The sequence below is a fragment of the Myotis yumanensis genome, unplaced genomic scaffold (assembly GCF_028538775.1).
Source record: "Myotis yumanensis isolate MYYU_CA2020_CCGP unplaced genomic scaffold, mMyoYum1.0.hap1 SCAF_4, whole genome shotgun sequence".
In the NCBI taxonomy this organism is placed as follows: Eukaryota; Metazoa; Chordata; class Mammalia; order Chiroptera; family Vespertilionidae; genus Myotis; species Myotis yumanensis.
Window position 1 is genome coordinate 6,346,518 of NW_027223755.1, and position 25,053 is coordinate 6,371,570.

Here is a 25,053-nt window from a genome sequence, read left to right on the forward strand (position 1 = left end):
CTGGTACATCTACACAATGGAATACTATGCTACTATAAAACAGAAGGAATTCTTACCATTTGCAACAGCTCGAATGGAATTGAAGAGCATTATGCTAAGTGAAATAAGCCAGTCAGTGAAAGAAAAACACCACATGATCTCACTCATTTATGGATAATAAAGAACATTATAACCTGATGAACAAAAAGATAGATACGGAGGCAGAGAAGCATGGAACAGACTGTCAAATTACAGTGGGAAGGCTGGGGAGTTTTGGCAGGGGGAGGGAGGTAAGAGATCAACCGAAGGACTTGTATGCATGCACATAAGCATAACCAATGGACACAAGATACTGGGGGGGTCGGGTGAGGGCATGTGCTAGGGGGTAGGAGGCCGGGGGAAGGTCAATGTGGGGGGGGGGGGGTTGGAAGGAGACATATGTACTACTATCTGTAATACTTTAAACAATAAAATAAAATAAAAAAATAAAAAAGACTTATCAAACCTGTTTTTGCTAAGTTTTGAATTCAGGATTTTTAAGCCCCTTTTCTTGACTTTTTAAATGACACTTGGACATTCTCTTTATTGATGGAGAGCACATGCATTTTCTATTGCTTTGTAACAAATTACTACCAATGTGTAGCAGGTCAAAATAACATCATTTTATTAGCTCAGAATTTGGTAACTCAGAAGTCTGGTATGGCTCTTATCTGGAGGTTGTGGTGAAAAATCCATTTTCAACCTCACTCAGGTTGTTGGCAGAATTCACTTCCTTGCTATTCTACAACTTAGGACTCTGTTTCCTTGCTGACTGTCAGCTAGGGCCTACTCTCAGCTTCTAGAAACCACCCTCTTTCTTTGCCACATGGTTCCCCCCATCTTCAAATACAGCAAGAATTGCTCGAATCCTTGTGCTTTGAATCTCTCTCAGACTTGCTTGTCTGCCACCAGCTAGAGAAAACTTTTCAGTTGGATCAAGCCTACCAACAATCTCCCTTTCTTAGGGTCTTCTGGGCTATAAACATAAAATAATTACTATCATGGTGGTGATATCATATACAGTACACAGGATCCAGGGATTAGGACACAGAATCACAAGGGGATGGGGGCATTTATCAGGATAAGCAAGAGAGCACCCGGGGTATTTTTTAGAGTTAGAAGAGGGAAAATACATTTCACCAAATTCTTTTTTTCCTATTTGGGTTTGAACTTTACTTATACTAAGTTTCTGGAGTGTGGGCAGTTAATGGGAGCATGAGTACATTGTGGCAGGGAATAAGGAAATAAATGTGTTTTTTTAAATACTACAGATTTAGTGAGTAGGTTAGAAAATGGATGACCAGGCAGTTGATAGAAGTGATATTACTAACATTTTTAAGAGAAGGAGCATTGAAAACTTAGACAGTTATCCAATTCTCATTTCTTCCACCACCCTTACTCCCCCATTTTAGTTTCTGTTATATTCTCATTTTAAGTGATGCTATAGAGCTTAGTGTGTTTGTTTTTGTGTATGTGTTTTTAAATGTTTCATTTCTCTCGTAGAGTACCTGATTACTGCTCTTTGATTTTCTGTCTTTTTAAAATTTTTATCCCTTCTGTTTTTTCTTTCCCAGTTCTCTTGATTTCTGTATTTTCAAAACTGTTAAGAACTCTGTTAGGGAAGAGTAAAAGAGGGCACAGAAAAAAATGGACAGTTGACAGGGTAGAGATGGTTGAGGTGGCATGGAGTATAAGACGGCTATATGTATTGAAACTGGTCATAAGTCACCCATGGAAAATGTTTAACCAATATAAATACAGTTGACCCCTAGACAACATGCAGGTTTGGTGTGACACCTTGAACAATTGAAAATTGTGTATAATTTTTGTCTCCCCCAAAACTTAAATACAAATATACTGCATTCTTAAAATAAGCAAGAAAAAAGAAAATGTTAAGAAAATCATAAGGAAGAGGAAATGCATTTACTGTACTGTACATATTTATAAATAAAAATCTGCACTTAAGTGGATCTGTGCAGTTCAGACCTGTGTTGCTGAAAGGTGAAAACTATAGTTCTGTTGCTTAATTGTCATAAACTATTGCATAGAAAGGAACAAGTGAGATGATTGGATACACAACTACAAAGTAGAAAGAAGCTGTTGATATTAACACTATCCAGTTATTTAATAACATTTCAGTGAATAGGTGTTGAGCTTGCTTGTTGAAAATGCTCAAATAAGTTGGGTAAAAATTTTGAAGCAACTTGAATACACGTGATAAAAGTAAGAGGTTTACATGGTAGTTTTCTCTCCTGAGGGGCAGCCTCCAGAGAGAAATGCTTACTAAGCAGGCTGGTGGTGTCTCCAATGCTCAATTAAAGGTGTTAATGAGCTATCTAAGAATATTTTTCCAAAAGAGCAGGAAATATAAATAGAAAATATAAATAGAAAAGTCAAAATTTATACTCCCTCTGTCCCATAATAATAGTAGCAGTTGATGAATGTAATTTGTCCCATAATAATAGTAGCAAAAGAAAATAAATACATAATGCAACATCCTATCTAATAATAGACAAACATGGTAATTAACTGTACCTCCGACACACTTCCCATTGGCTAATCAGGGCGATATGCAAATTAACTGCCAACCAAGATGGCGGCCGGCAGCCAGGCAGCTGAAGCGAACAGGAGGCTTGCTTGCTCCAGTGATGGAGGAAGCCAGGGTTCCCCGCCTGCCGCTGCCGGCCTCTGAGCTGCACTCTAAGAAACAATGTTGCAATTATAGAAGCTGCTAAACAAACCCCAGAAACCTGCTTTCAGCCAGCCAGGCCTCAGAGCTGGAGCTGCAACAGTGTTTCAATTATAGAAGCCAAACAAACCCAGATACCTGCCTTCAGCAGCCGAGGTCTCAGAGCTGGAGCCAAGCCTCAGAGCTAAAGCCGGCTCTCAGCTCCAGTGACAGCTATAGATGGTAAATAAATCCCAGAATAAAAAAAAAAAAAAGAAAAAAAGGAGAGGTTGGGAGCTTCGGTCACCCACCAGCCTGAAAACGGCCCTCAGCCCCTCATCCAGACTGGCCAGGCACCTCAGTGGTGACCCCTACCCTGAAGGGGGTGTGACCAGCTGCAAACAGCCATCATCCCCTCATCCAGGCTGTCCAGGGACCCAAGCGGGACCCCCACCCTGATCCAGGACACCCTTCAGGGCAAACCAGCTGGCCCCCACCCATGCACCAGGCCTCTATCCTATATAGTAAAAGGGTAATATGCAAACTGACCCTAACAGCAGGACAACTGGGAATGCCTGGTCACTATGACACACACTGACCACCAGGGGGGGACGCTCAATGCAGGAGCTGCCCCCTGGTGGTCAGGGTGCTCTCACATGGGGAGCTCTGCTCAGCCACAAGCCAGGCTGACAGCTACCAGTACAGCGGTGGTGGTGGTGGGAGCCTCTCCTGCCTCCTCAGCAGCGCTAAGGATGTCCAACTGCAGTTTAGGCCTGCTCCCCGCTGGCAAGTTAACATCCCCCGAGGGCTGCGGGGCTGCCAGAGGGATGTCTGATTGCCATCTCAGGCCCAATCCCCCGGGGAGCGGGCCTAAGCCAGCAGGTGGTCATCCCCTGAGGGGTCCCAGACTGCGAGAGGGCATAGGCCGGGCTGAGGGGCCCACCCCTCCCCCTCAAGTGCACAAATTTTTGTGCACTGGGCCTCTAATTTATTACTAAAAAAACTAGATTAAATTAAACAACAAATTAAAAATAGTACTCCTAATTTTTATTTTGAGTGTTAAGATAGTTTCTGGATTTTTCAATAATTTCGTGACTGCATTTTAAACTTGTAGTATGGATCCCTTGGCTGCGAAGCTTTGCTTTCTCTATATGCGTGAGCTTAAAATTATTGGAGCCATCATTCTTCGTTGCTTCCAGCATAAGTTGTTGAAGTGACAGAAACGTATTATCCAGTATTTTGGGAGAAATATTATCAAAGGCTAATATGTTGCCTCTTCTGCTAAGAGGAATGTGTCTAAGTTTTTCAAGTTTTTCTCCATAATCTTTGCATTTATGTCCACAGTTTTGTTTTTTTCAAAGAATCAACATTAGTATAAGATTCTCCTTAACAATTATTTTCAGAAGCACATTTCCAAATTCTTGATATGGTCATTCTGTTGCACTTAAATTGTTTTGCAGCTAACATAATTGCACCTTTCTGCAACTTTCCCTTTTTCTTTTGATGCATCAAGAACTGGACAATTGCAACTCGATCTTTGCTTGAAAACTCTGTTTTTTTCATCTTACTTTTACAATGGGTTGATATTCAACTGAAATAAAACAATTGATTTCGATCAGCGGATGAAATTAGAAAAATAGTTATAATTCGTAATAATTAGATTAACCTAAAAATTGAAGGATGTGTCAAAACAAATGACAGATGTAATGAAACATTGATTTTGATTGAAGGCTTCGCAATTTTGCGCTACAACATAACTTAGAGCTGCATTCGCCAATAATTCCCATTTAAATATTCACTTGCTACTATTATTATGGGACAGAAGGAGTAACTTATTTTAAACCATGTTGTGAATCTTCAATTGGAGAGGGAGTTTCCCGTGTAATTAGGTAATTTGCTTTGAGGTAGATCTAATCTTTGTTTTTTTTAACAAGTTGTTTAATTTCCTGTGTAAATACTTAATTGCTAACTAATGATAGTGCTTATTCTGATACAGTACCAGGAAAAACTCACTTTTTATTTTAACATATTTCTTTGACTCCCTCTTCCCCCCCCTCCACTACCACACACAGAGAAGACAGAGAAGCAAGGTTTCTAGCCAGTAAAATGGGAATCATAGCAACATTCCGGTCATGGGCAGGTAAGTTACTTGACTTTGTTTTCAAATGTTAAGTTATTATGCAGCATCTAATGTAGATGTTAATCTAGTCTTACATGTTATTTTTAGACCTAAAAGAATTTGCACAGAATTATTAAAATTGACTATCTGTAAGTCTATGTACTCAGGATTACCTGGGCAATTAAAATTAAACATGATATATATATGTATGTATATATATATGGATGTATATATATATATATGGATATATATATATGTATATATAAGGGTGTTAGCTGTATATGTAACTAAAGTTTGTTACCTAAAAGGACAATATAAAACATAATTAATACCAAATAAGCAAGGTGTAGGCTATTAGTAGTCCTACATTTCTTGAGAAGAGGGAGTAAGCATGCTTTATCTTTCTGTGGAATAGAAAGCAAACATATTTCTTAAAATAATACCACCACTAAGTGTGCTATTTTATATTAATAAATACCTTCTTCCTTCTTGACTTTGTAGAATAATTTAAGGAATAGCATACCACGGAGTGTAGCAGTAAACAGAAGAAAATTTTCCTAAACATATCTGTGTTACCTAGGTAACGCTAAGATATCTTTTTCATACAAATTACTATCCCAGCCATTGGCCCCTAGCCAGTATGTATTCAGTGACTTCCCCTGACCTCTCAGTGCTTTGGTAAAATCTCCATGCTGTGTCCTCATGACTACCTATTTCCCTGTACCTTCGTGGATAAACTAGGTATTTATGAGGGCCCAACAATCACACATTCTTTTTTTATACTTAACCAGCCTCCACGCACTATTTTAACATAGAAACCAACACAGTCCTTCTGCCAAGTTTAACTATCACTGCCCTTACTTCAGAATTCACTCTAACTTAGTTTCCTTTAGGTACAACTATCATCTTTTGCCATCCTTCAACTTCCTTGCCATTAGAGCAGTTTTTATCTTACCAACACATGAATTCTATCCTGCTCTAACCACCAGGACAGCCTAGCTACTATCTTCTCATTCTCCTTACCTCCAGTCTCTAAGCTCCGCCATTCTATTCCCCTGCATCTCTTAAACATTATTTCTACCATGCTTCAGTTTGTCCTCTATCCCTTATATACTGATCCATCGTTAGAAACTTAGGCGGTTGAGAGTTTTCAACCCTCCTAATGAAGTAAGGAGAAAAATACCGGCATTACAAGTTAGAACTCTGAAAACATTTTTCTCACAGAAATAATTTCCTAAATAGTATTTAGACACTGTGGTACTGTTCATGAGTTATAAGCTTTTGTATATTTGTAACATTATTATATATATTTCAAAATCCAAAATTGATTGACAAATGAACTCCAGAACACAGTTGCTTCATGAGATGCAACCCTCCGTTTTCCTGATTAGTGCAGAGTATGATCTATAGCAGGGGTCCTCAAACTTTTTAAACGGGGCCAGTTCACTGTCCCTCAGACCGTTGGAGGGCTGGACTATAGTTTTAAAAAAAACTATGAGCAAATTCCTATGCACACTGCACATATCTTATTTTGAAGTAAAAAAACAAAAGGGGAACAAATACAATACTTGTATTTGCATGTGGCCCTGATCTATAGAGACTGTATCATAATCTGTAATCTCTCACATTACATCAAACATCTGAGTTTGAGAAATACCATTTTGATGACTTAAGCAAATAATTTTGAACCCAAACTCAAAGAGAAAAATAAAAATTACTAACTTTTTTTGAAATTCAAGTCAATGATTTTTTTTCTTTTTATACTTTAGGTATTATTAATTTATGTAAACCTGGAAACTCTGGGATTCAATCTCTAATTGGAGTACTTTGCATACCAAATATGGAAATAAGGGTTTGTAAAAGTTATTCTGATTGTTTCATTTTTTGGACTTTTAATAGAAGAAAGTAATTGTAAAAAGGTTATTTCAGGTGATGGTGGAAATGGATGTGGTTATAGGTGGAAAGATCCAGAAGCAGGCATCTAGAGGTTGGGGCAGTTTAGTTGACTTCTTACTCAGCAATGATGAAGGAACATAGTTTTTGGAGTCTGGTTGATTGAAGTTTGACTACTAGCTTTACTTATAGTTCTATGACCTTGGGCATACTACTTTTTAAAAATACATATTTTTATTGATTTCATAGAGGAAGGGAAAGAGAGAGTATGTGTGAGAGAAAGCGAGAGAAAAAGAAACATGAGTGATGAGAGAGAATCATTGATTGGCTGCCCTCAGCACACCCCCACTAGGGATCAAGCCCACACCAGGACCCTGGGAATCAAACTGTGACCTCATGGTTCATAGGTTAATGCTCAGCCACTGAGCCATGCCTGCTGGGTAGGCATATTGCTTTTAACCTTTAAACCTGTGTCTTCATGTGTACAGTGGGGTTACTAAAGATTTATTGAAGAGATTAAATTTTGTATTTAGTAAGCATTTAATAGTTATTTTTTGTCTAATATATTTTTTATCTAATATAGGCCTGATAGCAGTAGGTTTCTGAAATATATTGGGTTTTGTTTTTTTGGGGGGGGTTTTTTTTCTCTCTTAAGAAACTGTGTTTTAGTGGGTCTCAAAATTGTGTGACAAATGGTTGGTCAAGTGATTTTCATTGAAAAGTATTAATTTTAAAAACTTAATAATTTAAAGTCCCCCTCCCCCTCTCTCAGAACAAATGGTCCACAAACATTTTTCCTTCCTTCTGAAGGTTTTCAATGCATTATCAGTAACCATTTTTTTAAACTATTAAATATACATGGCCAATAGAGACAACAGTCTGAGACTGTTCTTCCTTCCAGTGCTGATTAAGACTGGGTGTCAGGTATTAGTGGCAATACTCATGTAGCCTTCTGAGATCCTGAGACCTCTGGCAGACTTGGTGACTTTGCCAGCTCCAGCAGCCTTCTTGCCCACTGCTTTGATGACACCCACAGCAACCGTCTGTCTCATATCATGAACAGCAAAATGACCCAGAGGAGGCGCTCTCAACACACCTGGGCTTGTCAGGAACCACAGCAATGTTGACAGTATCAACAGATTTCTAGAATTTGGGGCGATCTTCCAGCTTCTTTCCAGAATGACAATCAATCTTCTCACAGGTTTAATCAGAAAACTTGCAAGCAGTCAGCACAGGTTTGGCCTGGATAGTTCAGGATAATCACCTGAGCTGTGAAGCCAGCTGCTTCATGGGTCATTTTGGCTGTCCCCAGCCATGGTGCATGATGAGCATCTTGGATAGACGTGTCATTGACACTGAAGCCCACACTGCCCCTAGGAAGAGCTTCACTCAAGTTTTATAATGCGTTCCAACAGACTTCAGTTGTAACACTGACTCGAGCAAAGATAACCATTAGTTATACTGGGTTTGGGAATACCAGTGTCCATAGGGACAGTACTAATGCCACCAATTTTGTAGACATCCTGAAGGGGCAGGTGCAAGGGCTTGAAATCCGAAATTCTCCATTCCACGTGAAGAAGGTTGACTGACTTATGGCGAAATTCCCGGCCAGTGCACCATTTTGAAAGGGAATTTTTGGACTGGAACCTGGATTTTTTGTCTGCCAGAGTCAAAGAATGAATCCACGGACAGAGAGTAGTATAGCCTATTCTGTTTTTATCAGTTTTTTATTTTGAGAATAGAACATTCAATACATCATTAAGCAAAGATTTTTTCCCCCCATAAAAGTTAATGAACTGTATTTATTTGCATTTGCAGAGAGGTCTGCTTGAAGTACTTTATGACATATTTCGTCTTCCTCTGCCTGTGGTGACTGAAGAGTTCATAGAAGCGCTGCTCAGTGTAGGTAAGTATCGAGGTGCATCTGCATCTATTCAAATATTATAATTTTTGAAATGGCAACCTAATGGAGACAATCCCTTAAAGAAAAAGTACTCAACTAAATATTGAGTATAATTTTCTTTTCTTATTGCATTATAGTGGCATGAAATTAATATAAAAGTAAAACCTCCAATAAATTTCTAAAAATAAGAAATTTTTAGTTTCTCCTGTCATCCTAGCTCTTCAAATGAGCAATGAAATGAATAATAATACGGACCAAGAAAGGAAGAGGAGACAACAAGAAACCTATATAATTCTCAAATTATATAATCTAATTCTTATTTTAGACAAATGACCCCAGAATCCCAAAATAGTTAGATTTGTGTACATTTATATAAATCATTTTTTTCTGAATGCCTTTTTTAGTCTATTTTTTTCCTAGCCAACATTTAAAAAGATTATTTATAGCCTGGCTAGCTTGTAGTTATATACACTTGTTTAATTTTCTCCTAACTATTTATTTTTAACTATTTTAGATCCAGGCAGATTCCAGGACAGTTGGAGACTCTCAGATGGCTTTGTAGCAGCTGAAGCAAAAACTATTCTTCCTCATCGTGCCAGATCCAGGTAGAATTTAGATGCAGAAATGGTTCAAATTTATTACAATGACTGTTTTTTATATTAAACTAGAGGCCCGGTGCACAAAAATTTGTGCACTCGGGGCGGGGGGGGGGGGGGGGGGAGGGGGTCCCTCAGCCCGGCCTATGCCCTCTTGCAGTCTGGGACCTCTCGGAGGATGTCCACCTGCTGGCTTAGGCCCGCTCCCTGAGGGATCGGGCCCAAGCTGCCAGTCAGACATAACTCTGGCAGCCCAGGAGCCCTCAGGGAATGTCCACTTGCCAGCGGGGAGCAGGCCTAAGTTGCAGTCAGACATCCTTAGTGCTGCTGAGGAGGCGGGAGAGGCTCCCACCACCACTGCTGTACTGGCCGTCAGCCTGGCTTGTGGCTGAGCAGAGCTCCCCCTGTGGGAGCGCACTGACCACCAGGGGACAGCTCCTACATTGAGCGTCTGCCCCTTGGTGGTCAGTGTGTGTCATAGTCACCAGGCATTCCCAGTCGTTCTGCTGTTAGGGTTAGTTTGCATATTACCCTTTTATTATATAGGATAGAGACTTGGTGCATGGGTGGGGGCCGGCTGGTTTGCCCTGAAGGGTGTCCTGGATCAGGGTGGAGGTCCCGCTGAGGTGCCTGGCCAGCCTGGGTGAGGGGCTGATGGGTGTTTGCATGGCTGGTCACACCCTCTTCAGGGTGGGGATCCCCACTGGGGTGCCTGGCCAGCCTGGGTGAGGGGCTGAGGGGTGTTTGCATGGCTGGTCACACCCTCTTCAGGGTGGGGATCCCCACTGGGGTGCCTGGCCAGCCTGGGTGAAGGGCTGAGGGCCATTTTCAGGCTGGCCAAGCCCCCTGGTGACAGAAGCTCCCAGCCTCTCCTTTTTTTCTTGTTTCTTTTTTTATTCTGGGATTTATTTACCTTCTATAATCGAAACTTTGTAGCCTTGAGAGGAGCTCAGAGCCGGCCAGGGCGGGCAGGAGGGAAGCCTCCTGCTCACTCCAGCTCCGTGGCCACAGCCGGCTGAAAGCAGGTATCTGGGTTTATTTACCTTCTATAATTAAAACTTTGTTGCTTTGAGTGGAGCTCAGAGCCTGCCGCGGCAAGCGGGAAGCTTGGCTTCCTCCATCATTGGGGCAACCAAGCCTCCTGCTTTCTCCAGCTCCGTGGCTGCTGGCCACCATCTTGGTTGGATTAATTTGCATCTAGTCGCTCTGATTGGCTGGTGGGTGTGGCTTAAGGCATAGCGAAGGTACGGTCAATTTCCATGTTTGTCTTTTATTGGTGTAGATTATGTAATATATGAATATTAGTGAGACTGTTTCTGTGCTGTGTTTATTACAGGCCAGACCTCATGGATAATTATTTGGCACTGGTACTCTCCGCATTTATTCGTAATGGACTTTTAGAGGTAAGACTTATAAACACTATTTTATTTTATATATTTTTACTAACAAAATTTTTTCAGAGCAACAGACAAGTGATGCATAAATATGTTCATGTATACTATTTTGCAACTATGGTATTTTATTTTTATTTTTAAAAGGGTTTGGTTGAAGTGATAACAAACAGCGATGACCATATCTCAGTTAGAGCTACCATCCTTTTAGGAGAGCTTTTACATATGGTAAGCTTTTACATATTGATATTAATATGCCTCATATCATTAATATTTTATACTAACTTTCAATATTAACAACTTAAGTGCTATAAATCTTAATCGCTCTTAGAAAGGCTTTCTATTTTTAGGAATTAAAAAACTATAATTACTTCAATCAGCTAGAATGGAATATGGTACTCAGTGCCTGAAATGTAGAAAACTACAAAATTTCTAAATATAACTGCCTTATTTGAACATAGTCTTCTCTGTCAACTTGTAGTGAGGTTCACAGAGTGGGAATCTTTTTTATTTTTTCCCGTGATATTGTGATATCAGTAACTTCTGCAAAAAGGGAGCTAGGAAAGTGATCTGACCATTCCTTACTCCCAGCAATGAGGGGACTTTGATGGTAAGATAAAAATTCTTGTTTATAGGTCACCTCTTAATACTAAATAAAAAGAACCATTTTAAACTCATTAAAGAAGAAGAAACCCTATGGCACGTCTTTTAAAATCATATATATAACTTGCTGTTATTGGCAGTGTATTTTTTTGTTTATGTTGTTTTAGCACCCCTACATCCCAGTTGTTGTTTTTTTATTTGTTTTTATTGATTTTAGAGAGAGGGGAAGGGAGGGGGAGAGATAGAAACATTGATGAGAGAGAAACATCATCAATCGGCTGCCTCTTGCACAGCCCTGCTGGGGATCGAGCCTGCAACCTTGGCATGTGTCCTGACTAGGAGTTGACCCAGCAGCCTCCTGGTGCATGGGTTGATGCTCAACCACTGAGCCACACTGGCTGGCCCAGTTGTTTTTTTATTTGTTTGTTTCCACATAGCAGCTGGGTTGTGTGAGTGAAGGAAAGAGAATTAAACAGAGTTGAATGATAACTTTCTTGTTTATCATTTATTTAGCCACTTGCCACTCTGTTCTCCAGCCCATCTATGAAAGAATTAAGTAATATTGCAGGTTCTCAAGTTTGATTATTATTAATTCTTAAAATATTTCCTGTAAGCATATCAATATCCAAATTTATTTGCTTTTATATAAAGGAACCAATTTTAACATTTCATCTGTTCCTTTTACCTATACATCAGAATTCCATGATTCTCTTGAAATATAAAAGCTGGTAATTTTGAGTAGTATAGCAGTGTTATTAGTTCATTGCTTACTATTCTTTTATATTTTGGCTTCTACATTTAATTAATTTAGTTATCTTCATTGATAAAAGCAGATTGAGTGGTAAAATTTTATGTGGAAAGCAAGAGTTAATAAGTTTCTTATTTTAAATGTCAGAATATGAAGTAAACCTGTTTGATAATGATTTTTAAGACTTAAGAAGTCAGCTAGTAAGTTATTGTTGCATCTAGCATTTTAAATATTTTTAATGTAACATTATAGCTCTGGATATAACTTTTGATATATTGTTTTTTAGATCATTTAAGAATTGAGTTTAATTGTCTACCACTTAAAAAATATAATTTAATGTTACAATAAAAGATCTATGAAACTTACAGTTTTGTTAATGTAATGTGTCTATTTGTTACATCTTCTCATTGAAAGTAGGTAAGAAAAAAATTATAAATATTGGAAAGTAAATCATTAAGTTAATTTCATGAGTAAAACCTCAGAGTCTTTAGTTTTATATCTGTGGATACTCTAGAACAGCGATCGCCAACCTTTCGGATCTCACCGACCACCAGTGGTCCACGGATCACTGGTTGGCAACTGCTGATCTAGACCATAAAATATTTCTATTTCTCAGTTCTCATAAAATGTTATGTTTCATTTTAGGCAAACACAATTCTTCCTCATTCACATAGCCATCATTTGCACTGCCTGCCAACCCTAATGAATATGGCAGCATCCTTTGATATCCCTAAGGAAAAGAGACTGTAAGTATCAGAGCTCTGGCAAAGTTTGTGCCTAGCACCTTTAATACTCACCATTTAGGTAACCTCTTCTTTTTATAAAGTAGTATGTGTAAGGTATGCTTGGAAATTCTTTCAGGGAAGCCTTATAAATAAGGGGGAAATTAATAGTTTTATTTAATCATTTGTATTGTAGGCCACAATACAAACTTTTTCTAGCATGTTTCTAGCATGTTCTTGGACAAGGACATAAACTTTCTACCAGATCACTAAAATGTTGGTTGTGACTTTTTTGGACTTTTTTATGTTTTGAGCAGAAATTCAGGCTATTTAAAAAATATCTAAATTATTTCAAATTAATAAAGCACAAAGATTAACCATGTATATTATATGTGGGGTTAAATTAATGTTGGAATTTAGAAACCCTTATTATAGGCATTGAAGTAAGCTAAATTCTGAAGGATATATTGCAAGTATAGAATCTATAAAGAAAAGTATGATAAGGTAGCTATAGCTCTGCTAAAATTCCAGTGCTAATAATAAAATAAGATAAATGTGGTGGAATTTGACTGGGAAGTGCTAGTAGGAATTTTTTCATTTGGTAAAGATTATGTCTAGGACAGGGGTATCTTTTTTTTTCCAGTTACAACCTCAATCATCTATATATGGACCTCATATTTTATATAATATTAGTGAAATGTAATTCATAGCTGTTCAGAACTATGAAATTTTGTTGACAGTTATAATACATTCTCAAAAGTTTAGTTGGCTTTATTCAGAAGTATACATGTGGGCCTCACTATTTACACTAATAAAAGAGAAACATGGTAATTGGCGTACGACCGCTACCCTTCCCATTGGCTAATCAGCGTATCCTTATGCAAATCAACTGTCAGCCAAGATGGCGGCCGGCAGCCAGGCAGCTGGAAGCGAACATGAGGCTTGCTTGCTGCAGGGACTGCAGACTCCAACTCTCAGCCGACAGTTTGAAACTTTGTAACAAATATAGCCAGCCGGGATCTCAGAGCTGAAGTTATACATTGTTTCGATTATAGAACGGCAAACAAACCAGCAGCGGAGGCCTCAGAGCTAGAGCCAGAGCTAAAGCTGGCCCAGAAGAAAAAAAAAGAAAAAGAGCGGTTGGGAGATTCGGTCAATCGCCAGCCTGAAGGCAGCCCTCAGCCCCTCACCCAGACTGGCCAGGCACCCCAGTGGGGACCCCCACCCTGATCCAGGACACCCTTCAGGGCAAACCAGCCGGCCCCCAGGCCTCTATCCTATATAGTAAAAGGGTAATATGCCTCCCAGCACCGGGATCAGCGGAGCCGGGAGGCCTCCTGGCACCGGATCAGCGTGACAGGGGGCAGTGCCCAAACCCCCTGATCGCCCTGTGGCTCTGTGTGTGACAGGGGGCGGCGTCCCAACCCCCTGATCCGCCCTGCTCTGTTTGTGACAGTGGCGGCGCCCCAACCCCCTGATCCGCCCTGCTCTGTGTGTGACAGGGGGCAGTGCCCTAACTCCCCTATCGGCCCTACTCTGTGCGTGACGGGGGAGCTCCCCAACCCCCTGATGGGCCCTGCTCTGTGCGTGACAGGGTACGGAGCCCCAACCCCCCTGATGGGCCCTGCTCTGTGCGTGACAGGGGGCAGCGCCCCAACCCCCTGATTGGCCCTGCTCTGTGCGTGACAGTGGGTGGCACCGCAACCTCCCCATCAACCCTGCCTTGAGTGTGACAGGGGGCTGTGCCCCAACTCCCAATCGGCCCTACCCTGAGCGTGACCAGGGGCTGCACCTAGGGATTGGGCCTGCCCTCTGCCACCCGGGGGCAGGCCTAAGCCAGCAGGTCGTTATCTCCCGAGGGGTCCCAGACTGTGAGAGGGCACAGGCCGGGCTGAGGGACCCCCCTTCCCCCCCGAGTGCCCAAATTTTTGTGCACCGGGCCTCTAGTAGATAAATAATATTCTATTTATTGATTTTAATTCTATAATGAAAATACTATTATTTAGCAAACTGAAGTTGAATTATAAACTTGGGACATTAGGGACCATTTTGATCCTGACTATAGGCTTACATGTGTAAGGGTAGCTTTCAGCTTTTATTTTAGTAGTTTCATGATGGAAAAATGTGCTTTCCCAAAGCCTGATTGATAGACTTAAATTTTTATGGCCATGAATTTCTTCCAGTGTTCTTGATATTTTTTCTTTGTGTTTCCAAATTTGATTAGATAATTTACTTTTTAGTGATAATTTCTATCCTTGAATTTATGTGTTTTAATAGAGTGATATACCAAAGTGATCTCTTTAAAATTATGCTAGCTCGCTATAGTGTTAATTGAATCTTTTTCTCATTAGGAGAGCCAGTGCAGCCTTGAACTGTTTAAAACGCTTCCATGAAATGAAGAAACGAGGACCTAAGCCTTACAGCCTTCATTTAGATCACATTATTCAGAAAGCAATTGCAACACATCAGAAACGGGATCAATATCTCAGAGTTCAGAAAGATATATTTGTTCTTAAGGTACTGAAAAGAAATCGCAATCTATAACTCGGTTTCCTTAAGTATCACATACTTGCTTGGATTTTAGTATACTGGGACATAAACTTGCTTGACTTTTCAGTTTTATTCATGCTTATGGATTTCCCGATGGCTTCTAAGTTTTATAATAACTGGGCAGTTTAGAGTTGTGTTTTTACAACTTTAGAAGTAAAAAACATTTGATAATTCATTTTAAAATGAAAAATATTTTCTTTTGTTTTTAAATTTTAGACTTTTCTGATGTAAGAAAATTTGCCTTAGTTTTCCTTATTTCTGATGATTTTAGGATACAGAGGAGGCTCTTTTAATGAACCTTAGAGATAGCCAAGTCCTTCAGCATAAAGAGAATCTCGAATGGAATTGGAATCTTATAGGGACCATTCTTAAGGTATGGCAGGATACTTCTTGGTGATGGTGTGATTGTCTTCATTTTATTATTCATTGTAATTCATCATAATTATATGTTTGGTAATTGGTAAATACTTTTATAATGGAAACATTCTGTTTTTCTAGTGGCCAAATATAAATCTAAGAAACTATAAAGATGAACAGTTACATAGGTATGTAAGAACTATTTTGCTTTTAAGTGTAAAGAACGTAGCTTTGAATTATACCTAATACTTGCTAAAATAATAATGGGTGCTTTGAAGATGCATATGTACATTGTAATACTTGGTATATTTTACACATACATACAGATGCTCCTCGGCTTACGATGGGGTTATGTGCCTATAAACTCATTGTCAGTTGAAAGACAAAAGTGCATTATAACATCTAACTTACTGAACATACATCAAATCTTAGCCTACCTTGAACGTGTTCAGAACACCATATATAAAAAACTCCGGCCGCACAGTGTGCTGTAGAGTATCGGTTGTTTACCCTTATGATCACATACCTGCCTGGGAGTATCGGCTTGCTGCCACTGCCCAGCCTCAGGAGAGAGTATTGTACCATGTATTGCCAGCCTGGGGAAAGTTCACAATTCAAAATTTAAAGTACAGTTTCTACCAAATGCGTATTTTTTTGCACCATCATAAAGTGGAAAAATTGTTAATCCGGGGTCATCATTTTTTTTTTTAATATATTTTTATTGATTTTTTACAGAGAGGAAGGGAGAGGGTTAGAGAGTTAGAAACATCGATGAGAAGAAGCATCGATCAGCTGCCTACTGCACATCCCCTACTGGGGCTGTGCCCGCAACCAAGGTACATGCCCCTGACCGGAATCGAACCTGGGACTCTTCAGTCCCCAGGCCGATGCTCTATCCAGTGAGCCAAACCGGCTAGGGCAGGGGGTCATCTTTTTATACATTTTTATATATACATAGTCTTATAACCAGAAAGCATCAGTTAATTTTCTTTCTAGTTATTTACATTGTGGTTTTAGTTTTGGAGCAAATGAAGTACTTAATATAAAAGTTTCTCAAATTGGATAATATCAACTATGTAGTAATCTTAATGCTAATGTATGAAATGGCATAATAAGGACATAGTGTTTCCCTCCCAAAATGAGGGCCATTATTAATATTTCACTTTTATTCCCATCTGCCTTTGGAGGGTTAGCCATTCTTCCTCCTCTTTACACTCCCCTTAATCAAGTTAATACTCCACACCTTCCCCAAGACATACTCATGTTCATAGCAAATGGAGCACTTCAGCTCCTATGCTCTTTTCTAGTACCGCCATGCATTTTACTGCCTCTGAGGTAGGTAACCAGCCACCAGTACTGATCTACTTGGAGAAGTAAAGGGGGCCATTATATCATGTTTTTTTTATTGTATTTACCAACTTGTGATTTTAATTTAATATCTGCATTAAAGTTTGAGAGAGATGTAGACTATATAAACCACATTGGAATAAAGAGGCATAGCACTCACTTTTTATACTCCCTGAGAACAGAGGTGATGTCTCATTCAGCTGTTTCTCCCACTTCTGTAACTGGCACATTTATTAGATTGGATTATAGTGAATGAAATTAATTGAACTAAATTAAATGAAGCTTAGAATGTAATGTTAAAAACTAGAACATTGAAATATCAGAAATTATGTTCATTGCTTCATAAATTCAGTAACCTAAAATCTACTTGCAGCTTTTACACTTGGCTTTTTGCCTAATTGTGAAGAATAAATGACAAAATCATAGTGTGATAACATGGTTACAATTACCTAGTATAAGATTAATTTATAGATCCATAGTACAAAGTTCTTCATGAAATACAATAGAAGAAAATTTATGTCCAGGTGGCTGTTTACCCAACCTTATCTTCTAGCCATGTTATATATCTGCATTTTTCCTGCTAGCACCTTTTTCCCCAACAATTTCTTTCAGGCATCTCACTATAAAATTCTTATTCTACAAAGATCTCTTTAAAATAAAGGGTTTGAGGGGGGCTTGTTTTTTTGGTGTGTGTGTGTGTGTGTGTGTGTGTAATGTACCAAATGTGCTTGTTAAATTTCTTGTCATTTACCTCAGTGGTTTGTTTGTTTGCTTGCTTTTTTATTTATTAAATTGATTGGGGTGACATTGGTCAACATGGACATACAGGTTTCAGGTGTGGGTTTCTGTTACAAGATCTGTATATTGCACATGCGCCCACCACCCAATGGTTTAGACAAAACATTCAAAACCTTATTTTTTCATAAGTTATAGTTAAGATTCTTTCTAAAATAATTGCTTGGTTTATTGGCTGCTAATTTAATTTTGATCTTAGGTTTGTACGAAGACTACTTTACTTTTACAAGCCTAGCAGTAAATTATATGCCAACCTGGACCTGGGTTTTGCCAAGTCAAAGCAGCTTACAGTCGTGGGCTGCCAGTTTACAGAATTTCTTCTTGAGTCTGAAGAGGTAATAAGCACTTTGAGTATTTTCCAGAGCAAATGTTTTTTATTATATTTGCTCCCTTTTACTTCTGAATGCATAAACTCTATTTAGACACATAGGGAATGAGCACAGACCTAAATTTGAATCCTGCTAGTTTTGTGACTTTGGGCAGTAATTTGCCTTCTAGAAAAACTGGTTTACTCCTTGTAAAATGGAAAATAACACCATCTTCATGTAGCATTGTGTCTACTGGGATTAAGTACAGCAATGTTATATTTTTTATTAAAAACAATAAGGTACTCAGGTGATTGACAATCTATTATTTGTAACTTCATCATTATTAAATTTTTTGGACTTGATTAAGGTTAATTGTTCTAATTATAGGTACTAAGTGCTTTTCTAACAATATCACAATGTATTTGCTTTTAGGATGGGCAAGGGTACTTAGAAGATCTAGTAAAAGATATTGTTCAGTGGCTCAATGCCTCCTCTGGAATGAAACCTGAAAGAAGTCTTCAAAATAACGGCTTATTGACCACCCTTAGTCAACACTACTTTTTATTTATTGGAACACTTTCTTGCCACCCTCATGGAGTCAAAATGCTGGAAAAATGCAGTGTATTTCAGTGGTGAGCATCTCTAGATTCTGTTTTCACTTGTCATTAAATGATTTCTTTTAGAAAAGCCTGTTCATATTAGGAATTTAAAAATGTTTAGTGAATTAACAAATTGATACAATAATTTCTAATAAACTTCATTATTTTTATTCTGTGTTTTTTTTTAGTCTCCTTAACCTTTGTTCCTTGAAAAACCAAGATCACTTGCTAAAACTGACTGTTTCCAGCTTGGATTACAGCAGAGACGGGCTGGCCAGAGTCATCCTCTCCAAGATCCTAACTGCAGCCACTGATGTGAGTATAACAGACAATGATTCTGTTGTTTTTTAAATCACTAGGTACTTTATTGTTTTATAGACTTTAGTCAGTTAATTTCCTTTTTAAACTTTAAAATTAATTATAAATTGTAAGGATATAGGATGGAATTTGAGCTGACTGTAAAATTTTAGTTCCTCCAAAGAACTCCATCCAGTCCTCATATTTTTATTTAAAGGGGAGGAAGCAGCTAGATAGGAACAGAAGTATTTTATTTTATTAGCACTGAAAAATATTCATACAAGAACTAGATGATCAATTCCAGTTTTTTTGCCCTTTTCAAGTAGCAGAACTGTCCCAAAACAAAGTCAAATAGGCTATTCGTGGTGAAGTTTGTGGGATTTTTTAAAAATGTTTTCAGGGGGGTTGGGTGGGGTAATGGGGGGATGAGGACACATATGTAATACCTTAATCAATAAATTAAAAAAATAAAATAAATAAAAATGTTTTCATTTGTCTTTATAGGCCTGTAGGCTCTATGCAACCAAACATTTAAGAGTATTATTGAGAGCTAATGTTGAATTCTTCAATAACTGGGGAATTGAATTACTAGTGACCCAGCTACATGATAAAAACAAAACAATTTCTTCTGAAGCTCTTGATATCCTTGATGAAGCCTGTGAAGACAAGGTGATGCTTCATTATTTTCTAATAAAGTATGCAGACATCAATTTTAATAGAAAACTATGAAATTATAATGTGTATATTATAGGTATTTTGAAAATAGAGAATATACTATGTTAGTGCAATTTTTCACTTGCCTAATTATTTATTTTAGGCCAATCTTCATGCTCTTATTCAGATGAAGCCAGCTTTATCCCACCTTGGGGACAAAGGTTTGCTTCTCCTTCTGAGGTAAATTTTAAATCAGTCTTCCTTGTAGTTCTGTTTTCTGTGTGTTCTCTGGTGGTATATGTCAAAGCTGGATAACCTAAAAAGGAGGTCAGCTGTAAACTTGTGAAAGGGGCCTGCTTTAGGACCTTGGACATCCTCTAAATCTTTAGTGTTTCTTTTACATTCTGTGTCTCATGCATTTCATGGCATTTTCTCTAATGTGATTAGATTTGTGTGTTTTTTGCAAAGATTGTGAAAATTTATTTGTATTTGAAGTACAATCAATAATAGTTGACCTTTTTGTTTTAGGTAGGAGCTGTTTCTAGTCTTTAAGCTCCTTAAACATATTTTTTGTTTGAGATATTTTAGTCTTTAATGTGTTTTGTCAGATTCAATGTTAAACTATCGATTGTTTTCATTTTCAGATTTCTTTCCATTCCAAAAGGGTTTTCCTATCTGAATGAAAGGGGTTATGTAGCAAAACAATTGGAAAAGTGGCACAAGGTAACTTTCTATTGAATAAGATTCAATTTGTATGTATTAACTTAGAAGATAGATTTGTGAACTTGGATATTTTTATTATATCATCAATATTTTGAAACTAAGGATGTTAATATTTAAATTTTATCTGAAGTCAGGTCTTAAATTCTATGTAATTATTTTTATTTTTATTTATCCTTTTTTAAGCTACAGTTATTTGTTATTGAACTATTGATTTTGTGTATATTCTATTTAAATTTAGTTCATTTCAGTGCCTACATAATATATTACTTTAATTTTTTTAAATCTTTACCTGAGGGTTGGTTTTTATTGGTTTTAGAGAGAGAAACATCAGTGTGAGAGAGAAACATCAATTGATTGCTGTCTTTACGTGCCTTAACCGGGGATTAAACATATGACCCTTCCATGCACGGGATGGCGCTCCAGTCAACTGAACCACACCAGCCAGGGCTCCCTTAATTTTTATAACCACTCTTGTTTTGATGGGTATTTAAATTGTTACCAGTGTTTTTGTTTCGTAAACAGTATTTGCTGAATACTCTAGCATATATCAGGTGTCCCACATACTTTGAATAATTATAAAAGCAATAAATGTATTTATTAAAATACATTTCAGTTTCAAAATTGAGCTATCAGCTGTTACAGTGTGTATACATTTTTTGGGGGATACCCTGTATATCTTTCCATACTTTTGTAAGTATGTCTATTGGATAAAGTTCTAAAAACATAATGGTGGAGTTAAAATGTATGTGAATTTAAATTTTTGATAAATACTGTTAAATTGCTTCTAAAGAGGTTCTACCAATTTTTTAAAGCACTTTGAAGTGAAGATCTTTTGCAGTAAAGATGGCAATGAGATTGACTAAATGTTTTAGTTGGAAACATTTTTTACTCTTGATCTGATTTACATCAGTGGGGAAAGAGATATTACTTCTTACCAAAAGTTGCTAAAATGATAGAACTCAGTTAATTTCCTTTTTAAAATTTCAAGTGAGTATCTTCAGTGTTTAATATTAAGAAGCTATTTTTTTTAATGGGGAAAGGGATTGAAATAAGATAAAAAACAAAATTATTAACTTACTAGTGTGGACCCCATTAATTGAAAATGGGGTCAGAGGAGTATAAACAGAAATATTTTGGGTGTGCTAGAACATTTACATTCACAGTACTCTGTTCTACTCTTTTCAAAAATGTCTTAAATTTCTTAAATAGATATTTATTTTTCTCATATTTATGCTCTAAGGCTTGCTAGGTACCTAACATAAATTTAGTGAATTTATGAAACTATATACAATTAAAACAATATTATCTTCTAGGAATATAATTCAAAATATGTTGATTTGATTGAGGAACAACTTAATGAAGCACTTACTACTTATCGAAAGCCCATTGATGGCGATAACTATGTTCGTCGGAGTAACCAAAGGTACCATCAGTTAATGGAATAATTTATTACTGATCCTCAAATATAAAATTTAAAACCATTTTGTAATCATTAATTTCTGAAGTTTTCTGAGTACTTGGATATTCTATTTCTTACACTGACAAAAATGTTCTTAGAGGATGGCATTGATTTTTCAAAAATTCCAGTGGCATTCCTAGCATACAGAGAATATCCTTACGTATAAGGCATTCAAATACCCTTCATGCTCTTACTATTACTAGTCTATCTTTCTTAGTCTCGGCTCTCTTACTGTTACTTTGAGACCAGATAAACTATTATTTTTCTAGAGAAATCATCATGCTTTCCACCTCCATTTTTATTTATGCTGGGGAGTTATATCTAATAACTATATCTGTCTAATACTAGTACTTTGTTATTAGTAATTGTTTAGTTAGCATATTTTAAATGAACTATAGGTATATCAATCATCTTTATTATACTAGATTACAGCGTCCTCATGTCTACCTGCCTGTACACCTTTATGGACAACTGGTACACCACAAAACAGGCTGTCATTTGTTGGAAGTACAGGTAAAAACATAGTCTGCTTATTTAAGTAGCTACAAAGTAGGGAAAAATCTTAATTTTGTTAAAGTATTATTTTTGCAAAAATTCCTCAAAAGTCTTAAGGTCGGTGGCATATTGCTTTTAAAGCATCCATCTTATAATGGACTCAGATAGTCTGTGTTCATAATCTTTAGACATACTATTAGCTTGCACGCATTTCCTTGATTTTTGTGTCACCTTTTGCAAAACTAATTTGTTACATAAAATCTGTAACCAGTGAAGGTCTGAGTTTTTCCTTTATAGTGTTTTGGGGAAGATTGTCTTAGTAAAAACATTCTAAAGAACTGAGTTTCTTCATTCCTCTTATTGCGAAATTAAACTGAATCTGATAACAGATTCAGTTACCTTTGGTGAGCACCGAAGTAAGTGGTATGCTCAATGTACTATTATCTATATAGTATTATAAAATCTTGGTGTTATTGTATTATTTTCTATTTAAATAATGATAATTATGACTAATATTTTTGTAATACTAAGTATCAAGTCCACATGGCTAATGAATGCTAATTCTAGGATATTAGCTGAAAGTCCGTGCTGCTTCTTAAGAAATTTTACATAAAATTATTTTAGAATTATAAATATGCAAGATTTACTGAAGGCAAACCTTAAATAGGTTTTCAGATATAATAAGAAAATACATTGAAAACTGTTTCTTATATGTTTTTTTTCTTCTTTCTCCAGAATATTATTGCAGAGCTCTGTCACAACGTTCGTACACCAGATTTAGATAAATGGGAAGAAATTAAAAAACTGAAAGCATCTCTTTGGGCCTTGGTTTGTAATAAACACTTCTATAAGATTTTCATAATGTTTTATTTTTATAATTTTTCCATTAATAGTAAATAAATAAAAATAATTTTATATGGAACATTATATTCTATGACCAATATTGTTCCTGCTCCTTTAAATATTAAATTTTAGCTGGAAAATAGATGACTAAACTATTAGTTCTCTTGCTAAGGGAAATCGAACATTAATTCCTAAAGTTTCTTACTTGAAGTTTATTTCACATTTTTTCCTCATAGATGGGATTAAATTTTTCTCTTTTTTGCTAGCTTTCCAAATCTTTCTTTTTTAAAATATATTTTTATTGATTTCAGAGAGGAAGGGAGAGAGAGATAGAAACATCAATAATGAGGAGGAATCATTGATTACCTGCCTCCTGCATGCTCCCTACTGGGAGCTGAGCCCACAACCCAGGCATGTGCCCTTGACCAGAATTGAACCCAGGACCCTTCAGTCCACAGTCCAGCATTCTATCCACTGAACCAAAACAGCTAGGGCTTGCTTTCCAAATCTCTTGTATTAAATTGGATATAAGTGATTTCTTTTCTTTCAGGGAAATATTGGCTCATCAAATTGGGGTCTCAATTTGCTGCAGGAAGAAAATGTGATTCCAGATATACTAAAACTTGCGAAACAGTGTGAGGTTCTTTCCATCAGAGGGTAAGAACTTTCCATCATTCAACTCAGAAGTCTTTCTAGTGTATAATATACTAGAGGCCCGATGCACGAAATTCGTGCAAGAATAGGCCTTCCTTCCCCCAGCTGCTGGCACCAGCTTCCCTCTGACACCTGGGACCCAGGCTTCCCTTGCAACCCTGGCTTCGTCCAGAAGGACGTCCAGTCTAATTAGCATATTACAGTTTTATTATTATAGATTGTTCTTCACTAATGGGTGTAAGGGAAGAGCATGTTATGACTCAAAGTTAATTCACTGGGAGTCCTAATGATAGAGATTTTTAAATGCATTAAGTTCAGCACCGTAAGGAGCTCCTCGTTACATTACTATTCTATTTTTCTCATTACAGTTAACCTTGCAAATAAACAGTGAAGTGTAGTGTGTGTCTAATATCCAGTGGTCCAGTAGTCCAAATATTTCAAATTTATCCCAGAAAAGTTAATATGTATGTTTTTTTGTTGCATTATATTCTTGTCAATTATTTCATTATAATTAGTATTTTTATGAGGAAGGTTTTCATGTTATTTATTACTTCTAATTTACACCTAACTCGTTTCAATACATTTTTCCACAAGCCTAACAGTTTTTAATGGCGTTTGAAGAAAAATGGAATGTACATAGCAAACTAATACTTTGTGAGTGCTTTAAGAATTTTCATTTTGGAATTATAAACTGTTACTACTACATCTTTTACATATAGGACCTGCGTGTATGTGCTTGGACTCATAGCCAAAACCAAACAAGGCTGTGATATTCTAAAATGTCATAACTGGGATGCTGTAAGGCACAGTCGCAAACATCTGTGGCCAGTGGTTCCCGATGATGTGGATCAGCTCTGTAATGAGCTCTCATCTATCCCAAGCACCTTGAGTTTGAACTCAGAGTCAACCAGCTCTAGACATAACAGTGAGAGTGAGTCTGCGCCATCAAGTGAGTATTGTGACATATTCCTATAAAGTTAGCCAGTTAACATTTGTATTTGAATATCAAAATCTATATGTATTCGTTCCATTTCTAATTTACCTTTTTCTAAGATAATATGGCAATAGTAGCCTCTTGAAGAATGCGTATCTTTTCACAACAGTGTGTATAGTCACAACCTACATTTTTTCTCCCCTTCCTTTCTCAATAGCCTTTGGAAATATCCCACTTTCAGAGTTAAATAATAAGCCATGTGCCAGGAGAACTGTTCCGCTTTTTTGCTTGTCATGTAATCTAAGTAAATGTCTATTTGCCAACCTTCTTCATTTACATAGTTTTTAATTCATTTTTCAGATACAGAGATTGTTGAC

The 25,053-nt window shown here is 37.3% G+C and overlaps 1 protein-coding gene across 6 annotated transcripts in view; it reads left to right on the forward strand.

Moving 5' to 3' along the window:
• RICTOR (RPTOR independent companion of MTOR complex 2) overlaps positions 1–25,053 on the forward strand; it is a 97,929-nt gene that overhangs the window by 54,357 nt on the left and 18,519 nt on the right. For all 6 annotated transcript variants that reach the window (XM_070411800.1, XM_070411801.1, XM_070411805.1 and 3 more), the window contains 21 exons: positions 4,759–4,826; positions 6,575–6,657; positions 8,517–8,604; positions 9,116–9,206; positions 10,534–10,600; positions 10,736–10,816; positions 12,585–12,685; positions 15,013–15,178; positions 15,483–15,584; positions 15,710–15,756; positions 17,910–18,045; positions 18,451–18,650; positions 18,806–18,932; positions 19,419–19,583; positions 19,732–19,808; positions 20,213–20,291; positions 21,605–21,714; positions 22,176–22,263; positions 22,981–23,073; positions 23,639–23,745; positions 24,462–24,691. In XM_070411800.1, coding sequence (XP_070267901.1) covers positions 4,759–4,826; positions 6,575–6,657; positions 8,517–8,604; positions 9,116–9,206; positions 10,534–10,600; positions 10,736–10,816; positions 12,585–12,685; positions 15,013–15,178; positions 15,483–15,584; positions 15,710–15,756; positions 17,910–18,045; positions 18,451–18,650; positions 18,806–18,932; positions 19,419–19,583; positions 19,732–19,808; positions 20,213–20,291; positions 21,605–21,714; positions 22,176–22,263; positions 22,981–23,073; positions 23,639–23,745; positions 24,462–24,691 — 2,306 coding nt within the window. The remainder of the gene's footprint in view (positions 1–4,758; positions 4,827–6,574; positions 6,658–8,516; positions 8,605–9,115; positions 9,207–10,533; positions 10,601–10,735; positions 10,817–12,584; positions 12,686–15,012; positions 15,179–15,482; positions 15,585–15,709; positions 15,757–17,909; positions 18,046–18,450; positions 18,651–18,805; positions 18,933–19,418; positions 19,584–19,731; positions 19,809–20,212; positions 20,292–21,604; positions 21,715–22,175; positions 22,264–22,980; positions 23,074–23,638; positions 23,746–24,461; positions 24,692–25,053) is intronic.